Source organism: Chiloscyllium plagiosum, chromosome 8, assembly GCF_004010195.1.
Source record: "Chiloscyllium plagiosum isolate BGI_BamShark_2017 chromosome 8, ASM401019v2, whole genome shotgun sequence".
Taxonomy (NCBI): Eukaryota; Metazoa; Chordata; class Chondrichthyes; order Orectolobiformes; family Hemiscylliidae; genus Chiloscyllium; species Chiloscyllium plagiosum.
The window spans coordinates 88,954,538-88,979,226 of record NC_057717.1 but is presented as its reverse complement, the minus strand read 5'-3'; the positions used below and the strand labels follow the sequence as shown (position 1 = coordinate 88,979,226).

Sequence of the window (24,689 nt, the reverse complement as noted above, 5' to 3'; positions counted from 1 at the left end):
CTTTAGTCTTGAAATCCTCCATCCTAGGGAAAAGACGACAACGACCATTAACCCTATCTATACCCTTCATGACCTTACAAACCTCTATAAAGTCACCCCTCAACTTGCTACACCCAGTCAAAAAAAGTCGCAGCCTATCCGTGGGCGGCACGGTGGCACAGTGGTTAGCACTGCTGCCTCACAGCGCCAGAGACCCGGGTTCATTTCCCGCCTCAGGCAACTGACTGTGTGGAGTTTGCACGTTCTCCCCGTGTCTGCGTGGGTTTCCTCCGGGTGCTCCGGTTTCCTCTCTCAGTCCAAAGATGTGCAGGTCAGGTGAATTGGCCATGCTAAATTGCCCGTAGTGTTAGGTAAGGGGTAAATGTAGGGGTATGGGTGGGTTGCGCTTCGGCGGGTCGGTGTGGACTTGTTGGGCTGAAGGGCCTGTTTCCACACTGTAATGTAATCTAATCATGTAATCTAATCTAATCTATCCAGCCTTCTGATAGCTCAAAACTTCCATATCCAGCAACATCCTGGTAAATCTTTCCTGAACCCTCCCCAATTTAATAATACCCTTCCTATAGCAGGGCCACCAGAATTGTGCACAGTACTCTAGAAGAGGCCTCACCATTGTCCTGTACAACCTCACCAGCTAATTCACTTGATCTGGTGGTTGAATGATAAATATTGGCTAGGATACCCCCCTGCTCTTTTTGGAAATAATGCTATGTGATTTATTATGAGCTGAGAATGCAGGCTTGGCCTCAGTTTAATAACAATCAAACTTAATAAAATTTGACAATAATGTAAGCCTTTGATTTTATAAGCAATTGCTGTTCCATATCTTAACCAAATCTCATCCATTCCATTCCCTGGGTTTCTTTTACAGAATTTTGCATCCTATGATGTGTGCAGTATTTTACTGGGAACCTCGACCCTGTTGGTTTGGGTTGGAGTTATTCGCTATTTGAGTTTCTTTCAGAAGTACAATGTAAGTATTGTGCCTCACCACAGAAAATAGTGAAATTTCAACTGTCACCAAACTGAGATTAAACTCTAACCTTGAAAGTTTTCCTTCTGTTGTTAAATAGGTTGTATCTGTATTTTAACCTCAACTACCTTGCATGCAGGTCATTCTGTTATGATGCACGTTTCATTAACACAAATTTGCTCTAACTCGATGAGTTGGGGGATACTTACTATACTGTGAATGTTTAAAGTGTGCATTGGCTATAATGCGATTTCAATCCCATTAATTTAAATGGTGCTGTTATTACGTGATTTTCTTAATGCAGGATTGCACGAGAACGGAACTTCGACCTGACTGTAGTCCTATATCTTGAACAGAAACCTGTCAATCTCTGTTGTCTCCAGTTTCAACAGCATTGTAGTGCAGGAGGATGGCATGAGTTCTAGATTTTCACATCCATTTGTGTTAATGAAGTGCTTCCTGATGTCACCCTGAGCAGTCTAACTCTAATTTACAGTTATGGCCCTTCCTCTGGACCTTCATCAGAAGACACAGTTTTTCTTTCTGTTAGTCTCCCCCGCCCCCCTGTCTGTCTCCCCCGCCCCCCTGTCTCGATGAAATTTATCGCAGTGGTTAGCATTGCTGCTTCTCAGTGCCGGTGACCTGGGTTGGATTCCACTCTTGGGCGACTGTCTGTGTGGAGTTTGTACATTCTCTGTGTCTGCAAGGGTTTCCTCCCACGGTCCAAATATGCAGGCTAGGGTGGATTGGCCTTGGGAAATGTGGAGTTACAGGGATAGGGTACGGGGGTGGGAAGCTCTCTGGAGGGGAATTATGGACCCAGTGAGTTGAATGGCTTGTTTCCGCATTGTACGGATTCTATGATTCTATGAAATTCTTGAATAATTAGATCACCCCCACCCTTCTCCAACGCCTATGAAATCTATCCTCGTCATTTAACCTTTTTAGCACCTGTATTATTTCCTGTTAGGCCAATTTAACCTTCAAATTGTATGGTGTCTATAATGTCTAGTCTTTCTCCCTGTCCCCCTTCTTCAATATCTGTCTTTCAGTCCTCTAACTCAACCTGAACTTCCTTTTTTTTTAAAATATTGCCCCTCACAGTTGTAATTCTTCTTGAAGTGCATGTTTATTGTCATGGTCTGTGTTGCTGTATGGTGTACTCTTTACTCTGGTTACTGACCTGACGCTGCTTTTTTCACAGATCCTCATTGTAACTCTCCGAGCGGCGTTCCCCAATGTGATCCGCTTCTGCTGCTGCGTGGCTGTCATTTACATGGGTTATTGCTTCTGTGGGTGGATAGTGCTGGGACCTTATCATGACAAGGTAGGTGGAGGCACAGTGGCATGGGTGCGACCCGGGTATCTAGAAAGAGATGCATTTCTTAGTGGGCTATGCAACCTCTTCTGCTTTTTAAAGGCACCACAGTACCTTTAGAACTTACTTTAACCAAAGGAACGCAGCAGTCAAATTGTACACTACAAGATGTGATAAATGGCTAGCTCATCTGTTTTAGTGTGAAATGCTGTGTGAAAGATGATTGTTAGCCAGGATACTGGGAGCGAGTTCTACTGTTCTTCAAATAGTGGTCTCAGAAACACTGGAGAGGACAAGGCAGACCTCAGATTAACATCTGAGTGGTACATGTCTGTAGTAATGCTGTCAGCTTGGGGTTTTGTTTTTCAAATATCTTGGATGACACTTGAATCAACAATATTGTGGCTCAGATGGGGTTCATCAGGTTAATTCCAGGGATGAAAAGGCTCTCGTATGAGGAGTGGTTGAATAGCTTGGGTTTGTACTCGTTGGAGTTCAGAAGAGTGGGGCGGGGAGGTGTGATCTGATTGAGGTATATAAAATGCTAAAGGAAATAAAAGGAAATTCTCTCTTAGTCTCGAGCAAGAGGGTATAGATATAGAGTGAGAACAGGTGGGTTCAAAACTGAAATGTGGCGAAACTGCTCATCTCGGTTGTGAATCTGTGGAAGTCACTGCCTTGGAGCGTAGTGGAGGCAGAAGCAATCAACAGATTCAAGAAAGAAATTGATACGTTTCTGATGAAAAAAGGGTTAATGTGCTATGGGGAGCAGACAGGAAAGTGGAGTCGAGACCAGGAAGAGATCAATCATGATTGCTGTAAATGGCGGAGCAGGTTTGAACGCCTGAATTTCTGACTCCTGCTGTTAATTCCTATGTTCCTGTGGGTGTTAACCATTGAACTGTAGTCCCTCACTGCTGTATATGTTCCAGTTCTCTTAGCCTTCGGTAAGGTTGGGTGCAGGATGAAGTCTCCCCTCTTGGAGCAAAATGAAAGGAAGAGTTAGCAGAAATGAGCCTTAGGTGCCCTATCTGCACTGTCTTGAAGTGCAGTGTATTCCTCCATCCTGCTGATCTATCACTCCTGCCCTTATTGTTTCAAGCACTCAGCCCTTTGACTTCACTCCGTAGATTGTTAGGTTCTCTAACTCCAGAGCTTCCCTCTCCAAACCATCGATCCTCCACTTTACCCCTTCTATTTGACCTTGGCTGTCTTCACCTTCAAAAACCCACTCCCTCTCCCGTTGCACAACCTGCCTCCCACAACTGGCCCTCTGTCTGTCCACTTTTCCTGTTAAGCTGCTAAGTGAATGTTGATCATTCAGCGTCTCTTATTTTCAGCCTCTCCTATTGAGCCAGAGTTCACACAGTAGGAGGCAGGCCATACCTTGTGCGAGTGTGTTTGGGTCATTCAGTGTTGGGGGGGGTGAGAGTCCCAGAGTGTATTTGGGTCACAGTAAGGGGGGGGGGGGGGAAGACCCCCTGTGTGTTTGGACGACAGTGAGGCGGAGTGAGAGCCCCCATGGGGGTGCATTTCTATCTGAGCTATGCTGAAGCAGGAGTGTTACGTTGAAATTGCACTAACGTTTCTCCCGTCTGTTTTGCAGTTTCGCACACTGTCGATGGTTTCAGAATGTTTGTTTTCACTCATCAATGGGGATGACATGTTTGTGACGTTCTCTCGCATGCGACAGAAAAGTACGCTGGTGTGGCTATTCAGCCAGCTGTACCTGTACACCTTTATCAGCCTCTTCATCTACATGGTCCTCAGCCTCTTCATCGCCCTCATCACTGGCTCATATGAAGCCATAAAGGTTAGTGATAACTGGGCTGCCTAGAGGTTGATTCAGTGAAATGCAACATTTAAACACCTTTTGTAGGAGGCTAGTGAAGCATATGGATAGTAGGAATGATGGGGTGAGGGTAGACATGGAGTGTGAACTGGTTGGATTGAATGGTCTGTCTCTACAGTGAAGTACTGTTTTGATTTAATTTTGTGTATTGTTACTTATATATTCTTACATTAAAAAGCACTCCATACCAACTTCAGTGCTGTGGCTGGGGTGCAGACTAAGGAAAGGCAGTGGATTGTAGCTGTTATAAAGGGTGACAGTCACTGTTAAACTGGGTAATTGCATTTGTGCCAATATGCACCTTTACCAGGACATTTGTGGATATATTCTGTGTACAAGTAAAAATTACTGACATTCTGGGAGAACTTTCAGTGTGCTGGGGTGCAGGCTAATGGAAACAGCAAAAACAAACCAGCTTCTTATCTCCTGATGAAGTGTCACATTGCAATGGTTTGTAATGTGACAATAACTCCATCAGTGCTGCATGGGTCAGAGAGGTTTCTGAATTGTTTTTGACAGGAGAGCATTGGAGTTTCTATAATCCCTGACCACCACCTACCCTTCATCCTGCTGCAACATTGTGTAATCTTACCATGTACACACCGGCTACTGTGATGGATTACCTCTGAGGGTTTTTATGATCTGAGCAACATGATATGCAAGCCTTTCACTTGTTGCTGTTCCCCACGTACGGTCAAAACTTCAGGGGCTGGCTCTCGTCCTAGACAAATATCCCTTGGCTGGATTGTCCCGAAGCCCCTGGATGCAGTGTGTCACTGGTGGGATAGAGCGGAGCTGGTGTGGATAGACTGTCTTGTGAAGGCATTGTCACATCAGGCATGATCATTGACTGGTGACCATTCCTCCGGAAACTGATGGCGCTGCTGCCCTCAGTGCACTGTCTCAGTAACGTATCGCTGTTCACCAACTCCGTCATCATAGAACTAAATATTGCAGTGACCTCAGCACATCCCAAAGCACTAATACCTGAAACCAGCAGTCAGTTTGAACACAGCAGCATTCCATATGTAACCATGTGATATCCCGTTTTAAATATCTTGATTAAGGGGTAAATATTGACTGAGACATTGGTTGTAATTCCATTGTGCCTGGTTTTACTGTCTTTCCCCTGTCCCCAGCCTCCTTGGTGTTACTGTCTCCTCTCCTTAGCATGTTGTTTTTATTTCAGCACCATGGAATTAGTGGGGTCCGTCCCATGGAGCTGCGTGATTTCATCGCTGAGTGCACAGACGCTCCAAACTCTGGCAAGTTCCGTGAAATGGAGAGTTCGGTTTGCTCCTTTTTCTGCTGCTGTGACAGGTAAAGTCTGAGACGGTGAGTGTGTTGTTTCTATACGCTGCCCTGTGAGGAATACTGCAGGCCTCGCTGCACCCCCACTCTGAGTGGAAGAGGACTGGGCCATTGAGGGCTCAAACCAACAATAGGAGTTCTCAAATGGTTAATTCAGCCCCTCAATCTTGTTTGGCCTGTTCTTTTCATGCTTGGCTGATTTGGTTGATACTCTCATCCATCTGCCTTTGATATCCCTCCATGACCTGTATATCAACAATCTCATAGCTGCAGTCTTTAACCTTTTAACTCATTCCCAGTCTACACAACTGCTGGGAGAGAGGATTCCTGATTGCTACCGGCTTGCGTATGAATCAGTATATCCTCACTACTACACTGGGCCTAATTTGAAGGTTGCCCTCTTGCCTGTTTTTCTTTTTCTCTACCCCGTAACATCATTTACACCTCAACATCAGCTGTTGCTTCTCTGTATCCTGGGGTATGCAAGTTGTATTCATGTAATCTGTGCTCATATTTTAACCTTTTGAACCTGGCAAGCTACCCCCTCTCTGCACACTGGGATATACCCTTCCCTAACGCAGTTAATGCCAGCTTGAAGCCCACAGAATGGATAGCAGTCCTTTTTCGAGTGGCATTAATCTGAGAATTGAAGGCAGTCTCAGTACCACTGTAACTGCCCCATCAAACCAGGTCTCCATTGTTCCACTGTATCTCAACAAATGCCCATTCATGGGCAGAATGAATGGTTGGTAGCAAGGTAGGCCAGTTGGTGAAGAACACTTCTAAAGAATGCTTAAAGTAACAAGATCAGCTGTATGATCTTTCCCATACTTATATGACTGTCTATAATCACCAAGGGGACATAAAGTTCATTGAAGCTGGGATTCCCAATCAGTCTCCCATTCGAATTCTAACCAAGATCTAACCAAGATCTAACCAAGATCTAACCAAGATCTAACCAAGATCTAACCAAGATCTGCAATGAAACCAGAGGGGATTGGGAGACTTTTTTATTCATTTGTGGAATGTGGGTATCACTGGCTGAGCCAGCATTTATTGCCCTTGAGGTCGTGCTGAACTACTTTCTTGTGCTGTAGGAAGACCCATAATGCACTTTGGGAGGGGATTTCACACTGTGATTGGTAGGCCTTGATTTGGTTCAGCGTTGCTCCCAAAATGATTGGGAATAGTGCCTGGTTGTTCTGTGTGGCTTCGGGAGCTGTCTTTTGTGTGGCAGAGTCTTGGTTTGAAAACCCGCTTATCTTTCCTCCCTCTCCACAGGATGACCACTTATGAGGACACCCTCTTGGTAAACTGACTACAGCGTCTGCTCGAGGCACTACCAGGATCTTGTGTGGTGATTCCAGTCGGTTGTGTGCAGTGAACGATAACCAAAGCCTTCCGGTGAAATACCAAGATCGGCGAAGGCGTACCCCCAGTGTCAGTGAAAAGCAGAATGGTTTGAAGAGACAGGAAATGGAAATGCTTTCTCCAAATAACTGATTAAATGGTTGGCAGGTTTATAGTAAGAGGAATATTTTCTCCGATTTTAGTTTTTACATATGAAGGGTGCATTGTTGTGAGACTATCATGTTATTTAATTACTTTAATCCAATAACTTGGAGGCATCGAAATCTTTGTCTTCCCCATATTCCATTGGCTGGATAGGAAATGACATAGAGTTGACCAGACGGCTGTTGCTGGAAGCTTCAATCATTATTCAGTGTGTGAAAAGCATTCTCTGCTAAATCCTCTCCTACCCTGGCTTCTGCCTCTCTCTGACAATAATCTTCTTCTTCTACCCAATGAGAATGAACTGGATCAGTGTGTTGGTAAACGGGAGCTGTGTAGTCATTAGTAGTCTTGCTGTACTCCCAAAAATAATCAGTCTGTAGGTTATTCCTCCTTGCAAATCTGTTCCATGGTTTATTTACATCCTGGGTAAATGTTTACATGATACTTCTATAATCTTAAAGACTTCAACTGCATCATCCTTAATCCTCTGTCCTGTGGACCTAGTCTATTCAACTTAATCCTTTTAGCCCTGCTAATACGCTGGTGAAACTGTACTGTATAAATCTGAGGCCAGCATACCCTTTGTTGTCAGGGCTGAACATCGTATGTCCGCTTTTTATTGGCTTTCTAGATTTCTGTTACTGGTTTTCCCATAAGTCCAGGCATCGTCTGGGAAGTCTGTTTCTCCATTGTAAACAAATCATGCAAGACGTCACTTCACAAGTCCCTGCCCTCTGTGTGAGATGGATGCTAATGTTGGCCAATGAACTGGAGTTGGTGATGGACTCAACAAGCCTAGCAGCCGTATTGTACAGCAAATGGTTATTTATTCCACGGAATCTGTTTAAACTGTGTGCTCTACAGAGTCTATTTTTAAAAAAAGTGCTTTCCAATACTGCCTGCCCACAAAAGGAGGGTTAATTCTCTCCTGCCTGGAGTGGAGGGTAGTTGCGTAATGCAAATTATGTGCACAAAGCTAATTGTTTGCTGATAGCTAAACAGTGTCTGGATGTGGATCTGTCCAGTCACCTGCACTCTGACTGAGACTTGTGCTGCTGTGTGTATCCCTTCTGGGGCGACATTACTTATTGAGATGCTACAGATTGTATATTCATACAGCTGCCCCACTGTCCAGTTTCAAGTCTCAGTTCAAGGCCGTTTAATCTCATCATACTGATAAAATGAATTTGTGCAGCATGTCTTGGGATCAGGAGACCCTGTCAACAAAATCATGTCCGAATTGAAACTCTGGTACAAGTGGGATCCCCACTGCATTTGAGTTGTCAGAGTTAAGAGTTTGTAAAGTTAAAGGGTCTAAGTTTCTTTTTAGAAAAGTGCGAGCTAAAATATTTTAAAACGTTTTAAAATATTGTATGATATTGGTTCCTGTTAGGACTAGGAGAAAGTGAGGACTGCAGATGCTGGAGATCAGAGCTGAAAATGTGTTGCTGGAAAAGCGCAGCAGGTCAGGCAGGAGAATCAACGTTTCGGGCATGAGCCCTTCATTCCAGCAACACATTTTCAGCTTCTGTTAGGACTATACCATATTAAGTGCAAGTACAGTAGAATTGTGCGAAGTTGAATTGCGAGAGGCCTTGAGTGGAGTTTCGAGTGTGCTAAGAAGCCGTTCTATAACCCGATCTGCCTGCAAATACACTCAAAAAAAAACACATGATAACGCAATGCTGAATGTGAGATATGCTTTTAATTTTCAGTCTACTTTAACTATGACCTGACCTTTTACAGTAAAAGGCATTGAAAAGCAGTTTGAGTTGGTTCTGGAAAAGCTCAGTAAATATTTTCAGCTTACTCTGTTGTCTTCCGGATTGTGACACACTCCTCCATGTTGTGAAGCAGTCCATTCTGTCATGCTGTCTAGTGAAATCGCAGAGCATCTCCACAATTTTTGCTGTTTCAGTGAGAGAGAGATGGGTACTGGGAGTGAGTATCCATCGCACTCTTCAGTGTCTTCAGGGCAATAACCTTCCTTTACTTACATTGATGCATTTCCCTGGTCCATGCCTCTAGATGCTGGAGGTCACTGAAGAGGTATTGCAAGCCCTGTGCTGCCTGGGTATTGATGGATACAAATCCATGTGGTTCCCTGCAGTTTCCAATAACAAGAACTGGTATCTTTCTGGTGCCAACCCTGTTTGCACCATCACTTAGGTGCCACATTCCTTGTCTCACTTTCCATCGCTACATATTCCATCCTTAAGTATTGAAGAACAGTCTGGAGTGGTCCAGTTGCTAGTTGGTTACACTTTTTAGGGGAGAGGTAAAGTGAGCAGTGTTTAGGAGCCGAGGTGCTAGAGGGGGGGGGCTTTGGGCTACGCCCAGGCTGAGGGTTAGTGGCTCTGGGTATTTTGTGATCAACACCAGCAGGACACTCTTGTCAGATTGTGGTGATTTCTGGCCAGCTTTTGAACTGTGTTGAGAGACCTCTCCGAGATACTTGCCTGAGGCTGTTGTCTGAATTGCTTCCTTCAGACAGTGGGGAAGAGGGAGAAAATGGTAAATTCTAGGAAAATCCACATTAAAAACGGAGGACTTTGCAGCGCACAAGGTCACTGAGAAGAAGAGAGGACATGTTGACATTTGGAGTAGCCTCCCTGAACTGTCCAGTGTTGAAAGCAGTCTGTGCCCAGTGCACTGTGGAGGTCACTTCGGATGGAGGGTCTGCGCTCAGCGTCCGTTCAGGTATGTGCCTGAACCCCTCATATACTGACAGACCTGTGTGTTTATCCTGTGTTGTGCAGGAGTTTGCACCACATCTTGGTCTGTATCTGGAAGCACTGGGAATTGTGTCAATTGTGATCCATGTGTTGAAGATTTTCACTAAAACATTGTTCATTTCACTCCTTGTTGTGGATCATTTTATGGATATATGCAAGTTGTTTTAGACCGTTAAAGTGCACACTTGTATTGTTTTGGCCTTGACAATGTGGACCATTTTCTCAACTGCATGTTTCCCTGTGTTTTCTGCCTCTGTGTTGCTCAGAATTCCAGAGGAGTCCTTTTCAAGGTAACATAATAATGTGTACAATTTCCTATCTTAAGCTGTTTCCAAGACGCACAATAATAAATTAAATTCAATCCACTCACCATGTGTGGGCTTTTATTCTGAATCCTGTCCCTGGTTCTTTGTTGCCTGTAAACTTCTCTAAGTGACCTTGTGTCTGTGGCGACCTGGAGTGTGTTGTTTTAACCGCAGAACTTCTAGTTCAAATGATGTAATCTCGTGCTTTTTCAAGACTGCAGAGGCAGTGCAATGAAAAGCATTTTTGTGTGATGAGACATGCTGGTAAACCACCAAATTAGTTTATTTTTAATAACAGGTAAAAATGAGTACAAAAGTGTTTGTGATCTGTGTTAATGTAAGACTGCACATCATTTCCTGGAATAACAAAATATACAACCTCTGTTAACACTTCGGGTGAATGCCTATTTGCAAGACTTGATTTGTTGTGTGTTGCAACATGCATATGTTTATCTCTCACTGAAAGAAAAAAAGATTTGTCCTCCTTCCTTAACTCTTGGGGAACTGGTCTGTAAGCTATCAATATTTGCATTCTGTTTTCTCTCTTTTTGATGTGGAAGCCTCAGCTCTCTGCCTGTTCATTCAGCTGAAACACTGCTGAGCATTTTGAATTTGTAAAAAAAAAACATTGTTGGGCACTTAACTTTTACATGAAATGGTTCCCACTGTTTACTAAATTACCATCACAAAGATCTGGAGTGCATGCCCACTGCTTTAGCAGTTTTATATGAAAACATTGCTAAAAAAAGAGACATGAAGTCATTGCGTTTGCGTCAGGACTGAAACACAAGAAAGCCAATTTTAGCTTAGAAATAACAACAAAGCTGGTTGATTGGACTATGGTTATACAGCAAGAGATGTTAACTGTTGATCTTAGTTAACTGATTCAGTTCAAACCAGGTAAGATGCTCAAACTGCGCAACAGCATTGTCCTGGGGATACAGCAGAGGCTTAGCTGTCTCTATAGTCCTTTTCACATTGAAAAGGTTGCAGTATGTGGACATATTCCTTTTGCTAATGGAGAACAGGGTTCTGTGCGAGAGAATAATGTCAGTCATTAGTGGAGGCAATATGGTGGCACAAATGGGTCTAACTGAGTGGACCAAATTTGTGTAATTCACACTGTGTAGTATAAAACAGTAGTTTACCCCTGCCACCAATCTGATCATATCAAGTATAAAAGTGTGGAATCGTAGAATCCCTACAGTGCAGAAAGAGGCCATTCGGCCTGCTGAGTCTGCACCAACCCTCTGAAGAGCATCCGACCTAGACCGAGCCCCCTGTCAACCCTATTCCCATGGCTAACCCATCTAGACTGCAAATCCCTGGAAAGAATGGGACAAATGTTTATGATCAATCCATAAGGTGATTGGCCTAGTGGAATTATTGCTGGACTGTTAATCCAGTGACCCAGATAATGTTCTAGGGGCTAGGGTTCAAATCCCACCATAGCAATTGGTGGAATTGGAATTAAGCCTAATGAGTCGATTTTTGAAAAAACCCATGTAGTTCACTAATGTTCTTTAGGGAATGAAACTGCCATCCTTACCTGGTCTAGTCTACATGTGACTCCAGACCTGAAGGAAAGTGGTTGATCTTGATTGTCCTCTGGGCATTGAGGGATGGGTAATGAATGCTACCTGGCCAGTGACGCCCTCATCCAGTCAATGAATAAAAAAAATGCAAATTTTTTACTATAATCATATTTAAATGTTGGAGCAGACTAAAGGGGCTGAATGGCCTTACCCCTATTGCAGGGGTGCTGCAGTGCAGGAGCTATGTCCCAGGGCATGCCCGGAAGAGTTTTACCTGAATGTCTCTGGTATTTTAGATTGCAAGATTTCAGAACTGACCAAGGGCCATATTGGACTCAACACGTTAACTGTTTCTCTCCCCACAGATATTGACAGCCCTGCTGAGTTCCTCCAACATTTTGATTTCATACAAAATCTGGATTTGTTAAATGGGTTCATAGAGTACAAAAACAATGTAAGTTATGATAAATTTGTGGGAAAACACTGGTTTGATATGCATGAGAGTATTCTGTACAATACTAGGCATTGTGCTTAAGGGTGAATAGGAAGGTATTTGGAAAGGGTGCAGAAAAATTTTACAAGACTGGATCCAGGCATGAGGAACATGAGTCAAGTGGTTAGGTTGGAGAGGCTATCAAGTTCGAGTCCAAGTACGTGCAGTTAGGTGGATTGGCCACAATGGTGATTAGCACTGCTGTCTCTCAGCGCCAGGGAACTGGATTTGATTCTAGCCTTGGGTGGCTGTCTGTATGGAGTTTGCACATTCTCTGTGTCTGCATCGGTTTCCTCTGGGTGCTCTGGTTTACTCCCACAGATTAGGTAGATTGGCGATGCTAAATTCCCCATGGTGTCCAGGGATGTGCAGGCTGGGTACATTAGCCATGGGAAATGCAAGAATAAGGTAGGAGGGTGTGGCTCTGGTTGGGATGCCTTTTGGAGGGTTGATATGCTTCCACACTGTAGGGATTCAATGAAGCTGGGTCAGTTTTCCTAGAGAATTGAAGATTAGGAGGGAGTTGGGTAGAGGGGCTCAAAATCATGTAGGGTCTGGATAGAGTAAATGGGGGAAGAACCCTTTTCCTTTTGGAAGGATGGAGGACCATAGATTGCAAGCTGTGTCACCTTCTCAAGGGCAAACGGGGTGGACAAAAAATGCTGACCTTACCAGTCACATCCACATCCACACCCCAAGAACAAATGTAAAGCAGAAGTAGTAAAGGAAGCAACAGCAACAGTGAGGAATAGTTTAACACAGTGAGTGGTTAGGATTGACAATATATTGCCTTGAGATTGGGCTGCAGGCAGGTTCAACCTTGGCTTTCAATGGGGTGTTGGATAGATGCCTGCAGAGAGAATATTGGCAGGGCTGGTGTAGAAAAGGTGAGGATAAGGGTCTAAATATCTCCATGAGAACGGGCCTGCTCACACATGGACCCAGTGGTGGTCTCCTGTGCCTCCAACTCCATTTTGCTCCCTGGCCCCGTACTTGCGCTGAACCGGACTATGTGCCAATACTGTTCAAGTTGATCTTCTGAATGTAAGATTTCTTCTGTTGCCAAAACTGACCACATCTGCCTGACTGTTCCCCCACATCACTCCTTGTGTGCGTATAGCCGTTTCTGCGCTCTCTTGGCTGATATCCTATCCTTGCTGCGAAAAAGCAAACTTATCTGAAACTGCTGGCCACGTCCTGACTCTCACCAGACATCCACCTGTGACCCCTCTGCTCTCACATGCCTCCATTTTAAAATGTTCATCCTCTTCCCTTTACCGCTCCTTTGCAAAGTGCCTCATTATCCAAGCTCTTGATCATTGGCCATGAAGTACCGTGAGATGTTTTCCTGTGCCAAAGAAGCTGGGTCATTGCATGTTGGTGAGCAATTTAATGACAGAAGATGTCCCAGCCTGCTCTGAACAACCCCCTAATGGGCCTGTGAGTGAATTTGTTTAAAAAGAAATCTGCATTCTGGAGGAGTTCGTGGTAATACTGAGGGAGAAATGTGCAAAATCCTGCACTCTCCCTCTTTCCCTCTCTCTCAAAACTGCAAAAGCAACGAGATGGCTTCTGTTGTCCCAAAGGTAGACAGGCAGGAGGCTGGAAGAACACAGCAAGCCAGGCAGCAACAGGAGATGGAGAAGTCAACGTTTCGGCGACTTTGAAGAAGTTCTCTGTTGCCCTGATTGCAATAGCCTTCACAGGACAGAGCATCCCTCAGGGCTGTTATCCTGCAGGCCTATCCCCCTGCTGGGGCAGTGAATGGGTATTGCGGGTATTTAATTTAGTTGACAACTCTGGCAAAACTGTGCCAGATTTCTGAAGTTATTTTTGTTTAAAATAAATCCTGGTTAAGAAATTCTGCATAATTTGTAAAACAGCAGGCTCTGCTCTGATCTGTGTGTCAGCGAGCTGTCTTTAATCCTTTGTGATGAATTTTTTTTATTGCCCCGACTCTCGCCCGCCTGGGTTCTGATGGCAGCAGCTGTAAGTTATTACCTGGTTCCTGATTGTTGACTCTCTACTGATATGTTTTTCTCTCTCCGTGTCTGTGGATTCTGGCATGATTAAGGTCTTCTGTTGAGGGGCTGTGGGGGAGTGGGTGAATGGTGATGGGTTCCTGTTCTGGTCACGCTATCAGTGACTGGACTGAAAGTAATTCCTCCTAGGTTTCACCAGGGGACAGGACACAACTGCAGTGATGACCCCCTCCCACAGTTCTCTCCATGCCCTGCTCTCAGACTGTGTGGCACTCCAGACCAAGCATGCTAAAATCTAGATTTTTTTTTCTTTTGGCTCTTTCTTTTATTTCTCCTGTGGATTTTTAAAATTATGAATTTGAAATCAAGATGGCGCCAGTGAATGGTGACTTCGTACATTGTACTCCTGTATTCTAATACTTGTGTACATGTGACAATAACTCTAATTCTCTCTAACTCCCTCGCTCACTTTTACGCACCTCTGCATTTGTGTGCATACATGCACATATAATGGCACTTGAGCACACTAATATATAGGTTTTGCCAGAGCTCAAGGATTCAACCAGATGTAGAAGAAGTCTTTAAAAGGATTAGGCAGAAAGAAGTCTGTCCTCCCTGCCTGAGCTATAGGGAGAGGCTGAATAGGCTGGGACTGTTTTCCCTGGAACGTTGATAGCTGAGGAGTGTCCTTATAGAGGTTTATAAAGTTATGAGGGGCATAGATAGTGTAAATAAACAACATTTTTTTCCCTGGGGTTCAGAACTAGAAGACATCGTTTTAGGGTGAGGGGAAAGATTTAAAAGGGACCTAAGGGACAACTGTTTCACGCTAAGGATGGTGTGTGTTTGGAGTGAGCTGCCAGAGGAAGTATTGCAGGCTGGTACAATTACAACATGTAAAACGCAAATCGATGGGTATATGAATAGGAAGGGTTTAGAGCGATATGAGCCAAATGTTGGCAAATGGGACTGGCCGGTGTGAATGAGTTGGACTGCAGGGCTTGTTTCCGTGGTGTCTATCTCTTTGACTCTACGGTCTGGCCTTTAGGTGACTCTAGACCTATGTGCTCCCTCTATAAGTGGGGATGGGCATGAATATTGGTCTAACTGGAAATGACCATATCCCATGATTTAAAAAAAAACGCAAAAATTCTTTAAAACAAAAATTCAGCTCGGCGTGTGAAAAAGTGACAAATGCTCCACTGGAGATTTTTCGACATTGAGCATCCCAAACATGAAGCTACTTCCATCTCCCCCTTCCCCATTCTCTGCTTGCTGTTACCTGTGCTAAGGATCCCTTATGTTCTGCAGTGCAGCTAAGCTGAGCTAACCAAGGGTCATGGGTCATGGGGTAGGGGGGGAGGCAGTGTGGTGTTGGAATGGGGGTAAGATACTAGAAGGGTGAATTCTAGGCGAGGGGAAAAAGAATGGGCCAATGGACCGAGGGCAGGCAAAGGGGCTGGAGCTGAGGAGTGAGGGTGCTTAGCTCCCAGAAATGCATGTAAAATGAATAAACTCTTGGAAATGAACCTGCTGGTCCTTCGTTTTGAATTGCAAGAGTCCGGCTAGTGTGTGTATCATTCACACAGTAATTCCTCCTGAGCTATTCCTTCACCAAGACACTTAAGTTTCAGAGCAAATCCTGTGATCAAGGTTCCTTAATGCTTACTGACTGTGTTTTGTTTAAAAAAAATAATTTATTTTATGGGGTGTGCTCATCATGGCTACACCAACTTTTATTGCCTGTCCCTAGTTGCCCGAGAGAATCTTAGAATCCCACCAGTGCGGAAGCAGGCCATTTGCTCCATTGAGTTTACACCGATCCTCTGAAGAGCATCCCACCCAGATCTGCCCCGTCCCTGTAGCTTTGCATTTCCCACAGTTAGCCTGCACATCTCTAGACACTGAGATTTAACACAGCCAATCCACCTAACCTGCACATCTTTGGACTGTGGGAGGAAGCCCACTCCGACACTGGGAGAATGCAAATTGCACGCAGTAAGTCACCCTGAGGCAGGATTCTTGGGTCCCTGGTGCCATGAGCCAGCAGTGCTAATCACTGAACCAGCATGCTGAAAAGATGGTGGTGAGCCGCCGCCTTGAACTGCTGTGGTCCACGTGTGGTTTGGAGGAGAACTTGCAGAGGATGGTGTTACCATGCATCTGCTGCCTTTGTCCCTCTAGATGGAAGTAGTTGTGGTTTTGGAACATGTTATCTCAGGACCCTTGGTGAATTTCTGCAGTACATCTTGCAGACAATGTGCACTATTGCTACTGAGTGTTTGTAGTGGAGGGAATGGATACATGGGTGACAAGTGAGCTGCTTCATCCTGGGTGGTGTTGAGCCACAGGATGAAAGAACAGTGATCTATTTCGAAGCTGGTTATAATGCCTGGGCAATCTCGTTATAAACTAATCTTTTCTTTTAAAAGACAGCAAAAATAATGTGTCATTGTGATAGAAACCAGTAATGGAGAGACTGTTGAAAGATTTAACTTGGATCTTGTGGCTTTTCAGGCATGCATATTCCTGGCAGCAGCTCCTGCCAATGCAGAGGGCAGCAGGAGTTGACTTCTGCTTAATTCCATTGCCATGACAGATCCCTGAATGCATCAAACATAATTTGGAAAAGCCAGCCTACCATCTCAGTAAGGGAGCAGCTTCTGTCAAGCAGCCAGACTGAAACAATGGGAATCCAAGACCGAATTTAAAAAGGGCAAGTCAGCCTGTTTCTCCTTACACACAGGCTTGCGGGTGTTTCAAATGAGAGCTGGTTCTTCGAGATCAGGAAGATTAAAGGGCTTGTGGGAGGGGAAAGAGAAAAATTTAGACTTTGTGGCTCATGGCACAATGAGGTGGGATGGGATGCTGATGGGGTCAGTCAGTACACTCTCGTGCTGTTGTATTTTGTTGCCAGCTGGTGTGCTTTCTGAGAATCACGAAGCTATTCTTTCACGGGGCGTAGATGTCGGTGAGGCTAGTATTTGTTGGCTGATTGCTGGGGACCATTTCAGATGGCAGTTAGGAGTCAGCCACACTGCAGTGTGTCTGGAGTCACAAGGAGGCCAGACTGGGTAAGGGTGGCAGATTTCCTTCCCCATAAATGGGCATTAATGTACCAGCTGGCTTTTTATACTAACTGATGATAATTCCTCATGGGGACTAGCTTGCAATTCTAGATTATTGCTTGAACTTGGTGGCTGGGGTAGGATTTGAATGCATTGTCCAGAGTGTTAGTCTAGACCTCAGTGTTGGTTAAAAAAGCAATTGTGAAGGCCTGGGGCGGGGGGGGGGGGGGGGCGGGGGGGGGGGGGGGGGTGGAGGTGTGGGATCACTGTGGGGAGGCGGGGTATCATAGCGTTAAAGTCACACAAAGCAAACATTTAGGGAGAGAGAGAGTAGGGGCGTCCTGACTTCTGAGGCAGTGTGGTCAGGATATGCTGTGTGTGTTGAAACAGAAATCCAAATCAGTCGCCCCATCCCAGTTTGATTTGAGAGCTGTTCGAATTTGACTATCCGACCTCGCTCCAAAACCCAGAAAATTTAGTGGTAGAAGTAAGCCATTTGGCCCATTGAGTTAACTCCCATGTCCAAGGAGATTATAGCTGATCATCTCATTCTGAATTTGATTTCCCTGTCTTTATCCCATAAACACTTTGTTTTGTATTTTATCCGCCTTCCTCCTGCGCTTCAGATTCCCCACCACCCTTCATCTACCCCTTTTTTAAAATTAGATTCACTACAGTATGGAAACAGGCCCTTCGGCCCAACAAGTCCACACCAACCTTCTGAAGAGTAACCCCCCCCCCAAACCCATTCCCTTACCGTATATTTACCACTGACTAATACTCCTAACGACCAATTCACCGGAGCACCCAGAGGAAACCCACACACATAGGGAGCATGTGTGAACTCCATACAGACAGTCGCCTGAGGCTGGAATTGAACCTGGTGCTGAGGCAACAGTGCTAACCACTGAGCCACCCTCCGGTACAGTCTCTCTCTCGCGCCCTTTTCTCCTCTTTGCCCTCCTCATGTCTCTTCCCCTCTTTCCTTCCTCCTTATTGTCCCTGCCACAAGCTTCCTTCTGGTAACTCCATCTGGGTAATCTCTTGCCACCTGGCTGGAGGCAAACCGTTTGACTGACTGTGGGAGGCATCGTAAGGGAACCTCGGTGCCGGCACTGATTGGGTCGGAGTATTTGCAACTCAAGCTGGTTCGGGTGATTGGGGAGCAGGGAACTCTGCTGTTTCCCACTCGCCATGTCCAAAGATAGTGGCGCAAGGAGCTCTGTACCCTTTGACCAATTTAGTTCAACGATCTCAGCACAGGCCTGAGATCTGATGCTTCTGTGTTCATGTTGTGATTGTACCTGAATCTTAGATACATCGCCCATGTTTGTGGCAAGTTTCTAATTGGCTGGTTTCACTTTGTGGTGCCCATCAATTGCTGCTGCCCAGAGCACTTCCCTGCTGTTTTCTTGACTCATCTCACCCACTCTTTGCCTAAATATCATGCGTCTCTTGACATCTGGAAGTTCTAGTAGAAGACCATGAACTTGAAATGATGCTGCCAGATTTGCTGAGTGTTATTTCAGATTTCCATTGTTTGCCTCTTCACTGTTCCCCTTTCACTTCGTTTCCATTCCAGTGACAGTGGATAATGTTGCACAGTCACAGAGTGACTTGAGAGAAGACTGCTGAGGACAGTGTGGTCCCTTCTTTCCCTTTACGGCCTTATTGATACTTAAATCCCTGCAGCTTCACTCGATTTTCTGACTCAACACAAATCTATTCATCCCAGCTTGCATGTTGGTGGTTCAGCCCCAACCCCTGGTGTGGGGCAGGAGAAGTGCCATTTTCCTCTGCAGTAGAATGCGAATGAATGTGTCAATGGTAGTAATATCATTTTGACGTCAGCATCACATACTATCACTGTTCTGGGGAGAGAGGTACCCGCAAACTATATTACAGAGATCACTGTTCTATACATCGGTGTTTTAAAAATCAGTTAGTTGGAGCTCCTGGGAGTTTGACAGCAATCACTCTTAGATAAGGCAGGGACAGAGGTGTAGCAGACTCAGAATAGGGACAATCTGACCTGAGAGCAGCCTTTACACTGTAGAACAAGACCAGACCTCTGTGGGCTGAATCCATCTGGGAGCTCAAACCATCCATCACTTTTCTGTGAAGAATTTCTTCCTGACTTTGCCCCCTGAATATCATGGTTGTATTTAAGTTATTATAAAAAGCAGAAAGTGTTTTTTTATAATTTCTGTTAATGTTCTGTACGCGTTACTTGTTGGGCCAGCATTTATTGCCCATCCCTAGTTGCCCCTTGAGAAGATGGGGTAAGTTGCCATCTTGAACCAGTTGCAGTCCACATGCTGTCAGTTGACCCACAGTGCCCTCAGGCAGTGAATTCCAGGATTTGACTCGGCAACAGTGAAAGGATGGTGATATATTTCCAAGTAAGAATGGTAAGTAGTGTGGAGGGAAATTTGCAGGAGATGGTGTTCCTACATATCTGCTGCCCTTATCCTTCTAGACGGAAGTGGCAGTGGAAGTTGCTGTCTAAGAAGCCTTGATGAATTGGATTGTGGATTCAGAAAATGCTGTTGAAGGAAGCCAAATATGTTGATGCACTGTCTTGTCCATGATGCAGTCTGCTCGAAGGGCAGAGTGGCCTACTCCTGCACCTATTGTCTATTGCCTATTGCTAACACTGTATTGGTGGTGGTGGGAGTGAGTGTTGAAGGTGATGGATGGAGTGAATGTCAGCGAGACTGCTTTATCCTATATAGTGTTGACTTTCCTGTGTTAGAGCTAATTTCATCCAGTGAGGCGTACTCCATCTCACTCTTAACTTGTGCCTTCTGAATGGGGAGGTGGAGGGGGCAGGCTTCAGGGAGTCAGGAATTGAGTTTTCCCCTGCAGAATTTCTGACCTCTTGTAGCCACAATTGTTTCCAGTTCAGTTTCTGCTGATGGTAACCAGTCCTCAGGATGTTCTATATAGTGCCTTTCACGACCTCCAGGATGTGTTCAGGTGCTGTAACCATTGAAGTGTTGTTTGAACTGTAGTCCCTGTTCTAATGTGTGATATAGCAGCCAAGTTCAACAGAGCTAACTCTCACAGCTAAACAACAAGTAAGTGTTGTCTGAGGGATAAATATTGGCCATGTTTTTGGGAACTCCCTGCTCTGAAAGTTATTTTTAGGTTCTTTCACATACACCTCAAGCAGACTAGATCTCTGCTGAACATCTCATCTGAAACTTAGGGCTTAAGAGAGATGGAGGAGATGTGAAAAAAACTTGGTGGGTAGCATTAAGAAAAACTCCAAGGTGTTATAGAACTTATGTGAGGAACAAGAGGATGACCAGAGTGAGGGTTGGACTGAATAGGAATAGTGAATCAAACTTGTGCCTGGAGTCAGAGGAGGTAGGGGAGCTCCTTAATGCATGCTTTGCTTCACGCGTGGGGGGGCGGGGAGAAGGACAATGTTAAACAGGCTTTTTATGCTCGAGCAGGTTGGTGTTAAGAAGGAGGATGTGCTGGAAATTTTGAAAAACATGATAGAGAAGTCCCTGGGCCAGACAGGATATACCCAAGGTCACCATGGGAATAGAGGGAAGAGATTACTTGTGCCTTTGGGCAATGATCTTTAAGTCCTCGCTGTGCACTGGAGTAGTACCAGATGATTGGAAGATGACAAATTGTTCAAGAAAGGGAATAGGGATAATCCTGGGAATTACAGACCAGTTAGTCTTACAACGGTGGTGGCCACATTATTGGAGAGGATTCGGAGACACAGGATTTATGATTATTTGGACAAGTATAACTTGATTAGAGACAGTCAGTCAGCATGGCTTTGTGAGGGGCAGGTTATGCCTCGCAAGCCTTATTGAATTCTTTGAGGATGTGACAAAACAGAATAGTGGATGTAGTGTATGTGAATTTTAGCACAGTGTTTGATAAGGTTCCCCATGGTAGGCTCATTCAGAAAGTAAGGAGGCATGAGATACAGGGAAATTTGGCTGTCTAGATACAGAATTGGCTGGCTCATAGAAGACAGAGGGTGGTAGTAGGTGGAAAGTATTTAGCCTGGAGCTCAATGACCAGTCGTGTTCCTCAGGGATGTGTTCTGGGACCTCTGCTCTTTGTGATTTTTATAAGTAATTTGGATAAGGAAGTGAAAGCGTGGGTTAGTAAGTTTGCTGATGATGCGTAGGTTGGTGGCATGGTAGATAGTGTGGAGGGCTGTTGGAGGTTGCAACAGGACATTGACAGGATGCAGAGCTGGGCTGAGAAGTGGCAGATGGAGTTCAATCTGGAAAAATGTGAAGTGATTCATTTTGGAAGGTTAAATTTAAATGCAGATTACAGGGTTAAAGGCAGGATTCTTGGCAGTGTGGAGGAACAGAGGGATCTTGCGGTCCACGTCCATAGATCCCTCAAAGTTGCTACCCAAATTATAGGGTTACTCAGAAGGTGTATGGTATATAGGCTTTCATTCGCAGGGGGATTGCATTTAAGAGTTGCAAGGTTATGCTGCAACTCTGTATAGCCCTGGTTAGACTAAACTTTGGAATATTGTGTTTAGCTTTGGTCACCTCATTATAGGAAGGATGTGGAAGCTTTAGGGAGGGTGCAGAGGAGATTTACCAGGATGCTGCCTGGACTGAAGGACAAGTTTTATGAGGGAGCTAGGACTTTTCTTATTGGGGTGAAGAAGGATGAGAGGTGACTTGGTAGAGGTGTACAAGTTGATGAAAGGCATAGATAGAGTGGATAGCCAGAGACATTTCCCCAGGACAGAAATCGCTGTCCTGAGGGGGCATAATTTTTAGGTGATTGGAGGAAGGGGAAATGTCAGAGGTCGATTCTTTGCACAGTGTGGCGGATGCGTGGAATGCTCTGTCAGCAGTGGTAGTAGAGTCAGAGAAATTAGGGACATTTGAGGGACTCTTTTTTTTTTTGGGTAGGCACATGAATGATAGTAAAATGTAGGGTACGTAGATTAGTTTGATCTTTAGAGTAGGATAAAAGTTGGCATAACATCGAGGGCCAAAGGGCCTGTACTGTACTGTACTGTGCTGTATGTTCTATGAAAGGCTGTACCCCTGACATTGTAGCATTGGGTGTTTTGGCCATTTCCCACTCTTCTCAGTTTGGAGTCCATGTTCCAGAATGTCCCTTTTGAGGCTGGAATTCCCAGCACCTGATCTGAACTGTCCCCCGAGAGATGAGCGGCTCATACCGTGTGGGATTAGTGGCTGTTTTGTTGCGGGATTGGCTAAATTGCTTTTCCTCTGGCCAGTTGGTTTCACCTCTAACTTTATTTGGAGGGCAGTAGCGCTGGTGGGTGGGCTATAACACAGATCAGTGGGATTGGGCGGGTGGTTGCTGTGGTCAGTGGAATTGGTGGGTGGGTGGTGGCTTGTGGTCAGTGGGATTCGTGGGTGGCTGGTGGCTTGTGGTCAGTGGGATTCGTGGGTGGCTGGTGGCTTGTGGTCAGTGGGATTCGTGGGTGGCTGGTGGCTTGTGGTCAGTGGGATTCGTGGGTGGCTGGTGGCTTGTGGTCAGTGGGATTCGTGGGTGGCTGGTGGCTTGTGGTCAGTGGGATTCGTGGGTGGCTGGTGGCTTGTGGTCAGTGGGATTCGTGGGTGGCTTGGTGGTTGGGTGGTGGCTGTGATGGGTGGGCCCTGGCTGTGGGTCAGTGGGATTGGTGGGCGGGCCCTGGCTGTGGTCAGTGGGATTGGGCAAGCCCTGGCTGTGGTCAGTGGGATTGGTGGGCAGGCCCTGGCTGTGGTCAGTGGGATTGGTGGGCAGGCCCTGGCTGTGGTCATTGGGATTGGTGGGCAGGCCCTAGCTGTGGTCAGTAGGATTGGTGGTCAGTGGCTGTGGTCAGTGGGATTGGTGGGTGGGCTCTGTCATTGATCAGTGGGATTGGTGGGTGGGCTCTGTCATTGATCAGTGGGATTGGTGGGCAGGCGGTGGCTCTGTCAATGGAATTGGTGGGCGGGCTATGGCACTGTTCAGTGGGATTGGTGGGCGGTCCTTGGCTGTGGTCAGTGGGATTGGTGGGTGGGCCATGGTACTAGTCAGCAAGAGTGGTCTGTATGGTAGAAAAGCAACATAGTGCAGATGCTGCAAATCTGAAATAAACAGCACAGAAAATGCTAGAAAAACTCTGGAGAGAGAAACGAGTGAATGTTTCAGGTTGGTGACCTCTCATCAGGCTCTTGGCTGGTTGAGAGTTTGCAGGAAGTATTTATCAATATTACTGGACACAGGGAGGATGAGTCCTCTGAGTGAGGGGAGTCTCAAACCAGGGGACATCATCTCGGGATATGGGATAAGGACTGAGATGAGAAAAGATTCCTTCACTCATAGGGCCGTGAGCCTGTGGGATGTTGCTACCACAGAAAGGCCATGTCACTGAATATTCAGAAAAGACATGGGTTTTTTATAGATTTTAAAGGCATCAAGAGTAGGGGGAGATAGTGTGACTGTGGCATTGAGATAGGGGATTATATGATAATACTGAGTGGCAGAGAAGGCTTGAAGGGGGTGAATGGCTTGTTTGTGCTGCTGGTGTCTTTGTTTGAATTATATAGTGTTAATGACCACACATGTCACTTGGATTGAGTGATTCGGAGCTGATTTTGTTTCCTTTGGTTCATGGCAAAGATTACAAGTGCATGGAGGTCACAAACTCCGATCAAGTTGTCGAAAAGCCAGTTTATTACCAAACAGTACGGTGACTGTTCCAGTTATACAATAGACTGATACAACCAGCTGTAGACCTAGGATGATCAAACTTGGCCTCTATAGATGTTGGACTTCCGACTGTCTTATTCCCCTTTCTGTGAGAGGTATATCAGATGATTTGCAGACTGGATATTAACGCAATTTCCTGAGTACACAACCTTCAGACCTAACATAAAGAGCATCTTTGATGGTTTAGCTGCTGAGCAGTTATTATCACAAAGGAACAGGATGACCTCAACAATCCCAAGTGCTCTCATTGTTCTGGTCAATACCTGTCACCTAATATATGGGGTGTAACCAATGTGTTTGCTATCGTATTCTTCTGCCCAGCGACTATGTTAACAGAAATTCACATTGAAACTAGCCAACACGGGTGGATTTGCACAGAGAGTCTGGAAGCTGGCCCTGCATGACTCAGATGCTCATTACCAATGGACACACTGTTCTTGGAGGCTGTGACACATCATCGCATTATGCTGAGCTGCCAGCAGACAGCTGGTCTCCAGCTTCCCATGGAACACCGACTGGTAAAGGAGAGTGACCATCATTCTCAGCAACCGAGACTAAGCTTCACCCTATACAGACGTGATGACAATTTTTACCTCAACGAGGAGCCAGGTCTAGCAGCTAAAGCAAACAATAGAAGGTAGCCCTCGGCATTTGTGTAGCGCCTCTGAACGTTTGTACAATGTTTCAAGGGTTGTGGCGTGAGTGCGATTGGGCATCGATTGGCACTGATCCAGGCTGTGTTAAGGTGAGTAAGGCTTGTTCTGGGGAGCTGCAGGAGGGTGAGAAGTTCAGGGCACAAGTTATGGATGTTTGGCCACAGAGCATTGGCGTTTTGGATATAGGTAAGAAGAATGGGTTGGGGCAACATTGGAGTCTCCTGTCCTTGTT

At 45.4% G+C, this 24,689-nt stretch overlaps 1 protein-coding gene across 3 annotated transcripts in view; it reads left to right on the top strand.

Annotated features, from left to right (window-relative positions):
* The window catches only part of mcoln1a (mucolipin TRP cation channel 1a), a 70,996-nt gene extending 60,927 nt beyond the window's left edge, over positions 1–10,069 (top strand). For 2 of the 3 annotated variants that reach the window (XM_043694697.1, XM_043694695.1), the window contains 5 exons: positions 872–973; positions 2,178–2,300; positions 3,898–4,104; positions 5,333–5,463; positions 6,736–10,069. In XM_043694697.1, coding sequence (XP_043550632.1) covers positions 872–973; positions 2,178–2,300; positions 3,898–4,104; positions 5,333–5,463; positions 6,736–6,772 — 600 coding nt within the window. In that variant the 3' untranslated portion in view covers positions 6,773–10,069. Of the gene's footprint in view, positions 1–871; positions 974–2,177; positions 2,301–3,897; positions 4,105–5,332; positions 5,479–6,735 lie in introns of all 3 variants that reach the window. The other variant, XM_043694696.1, reaches the window with a different exon arrangement.
* The last annotated feature ends 14,620 nt before the right edge of the window (positions 10,070–24,689 follow it).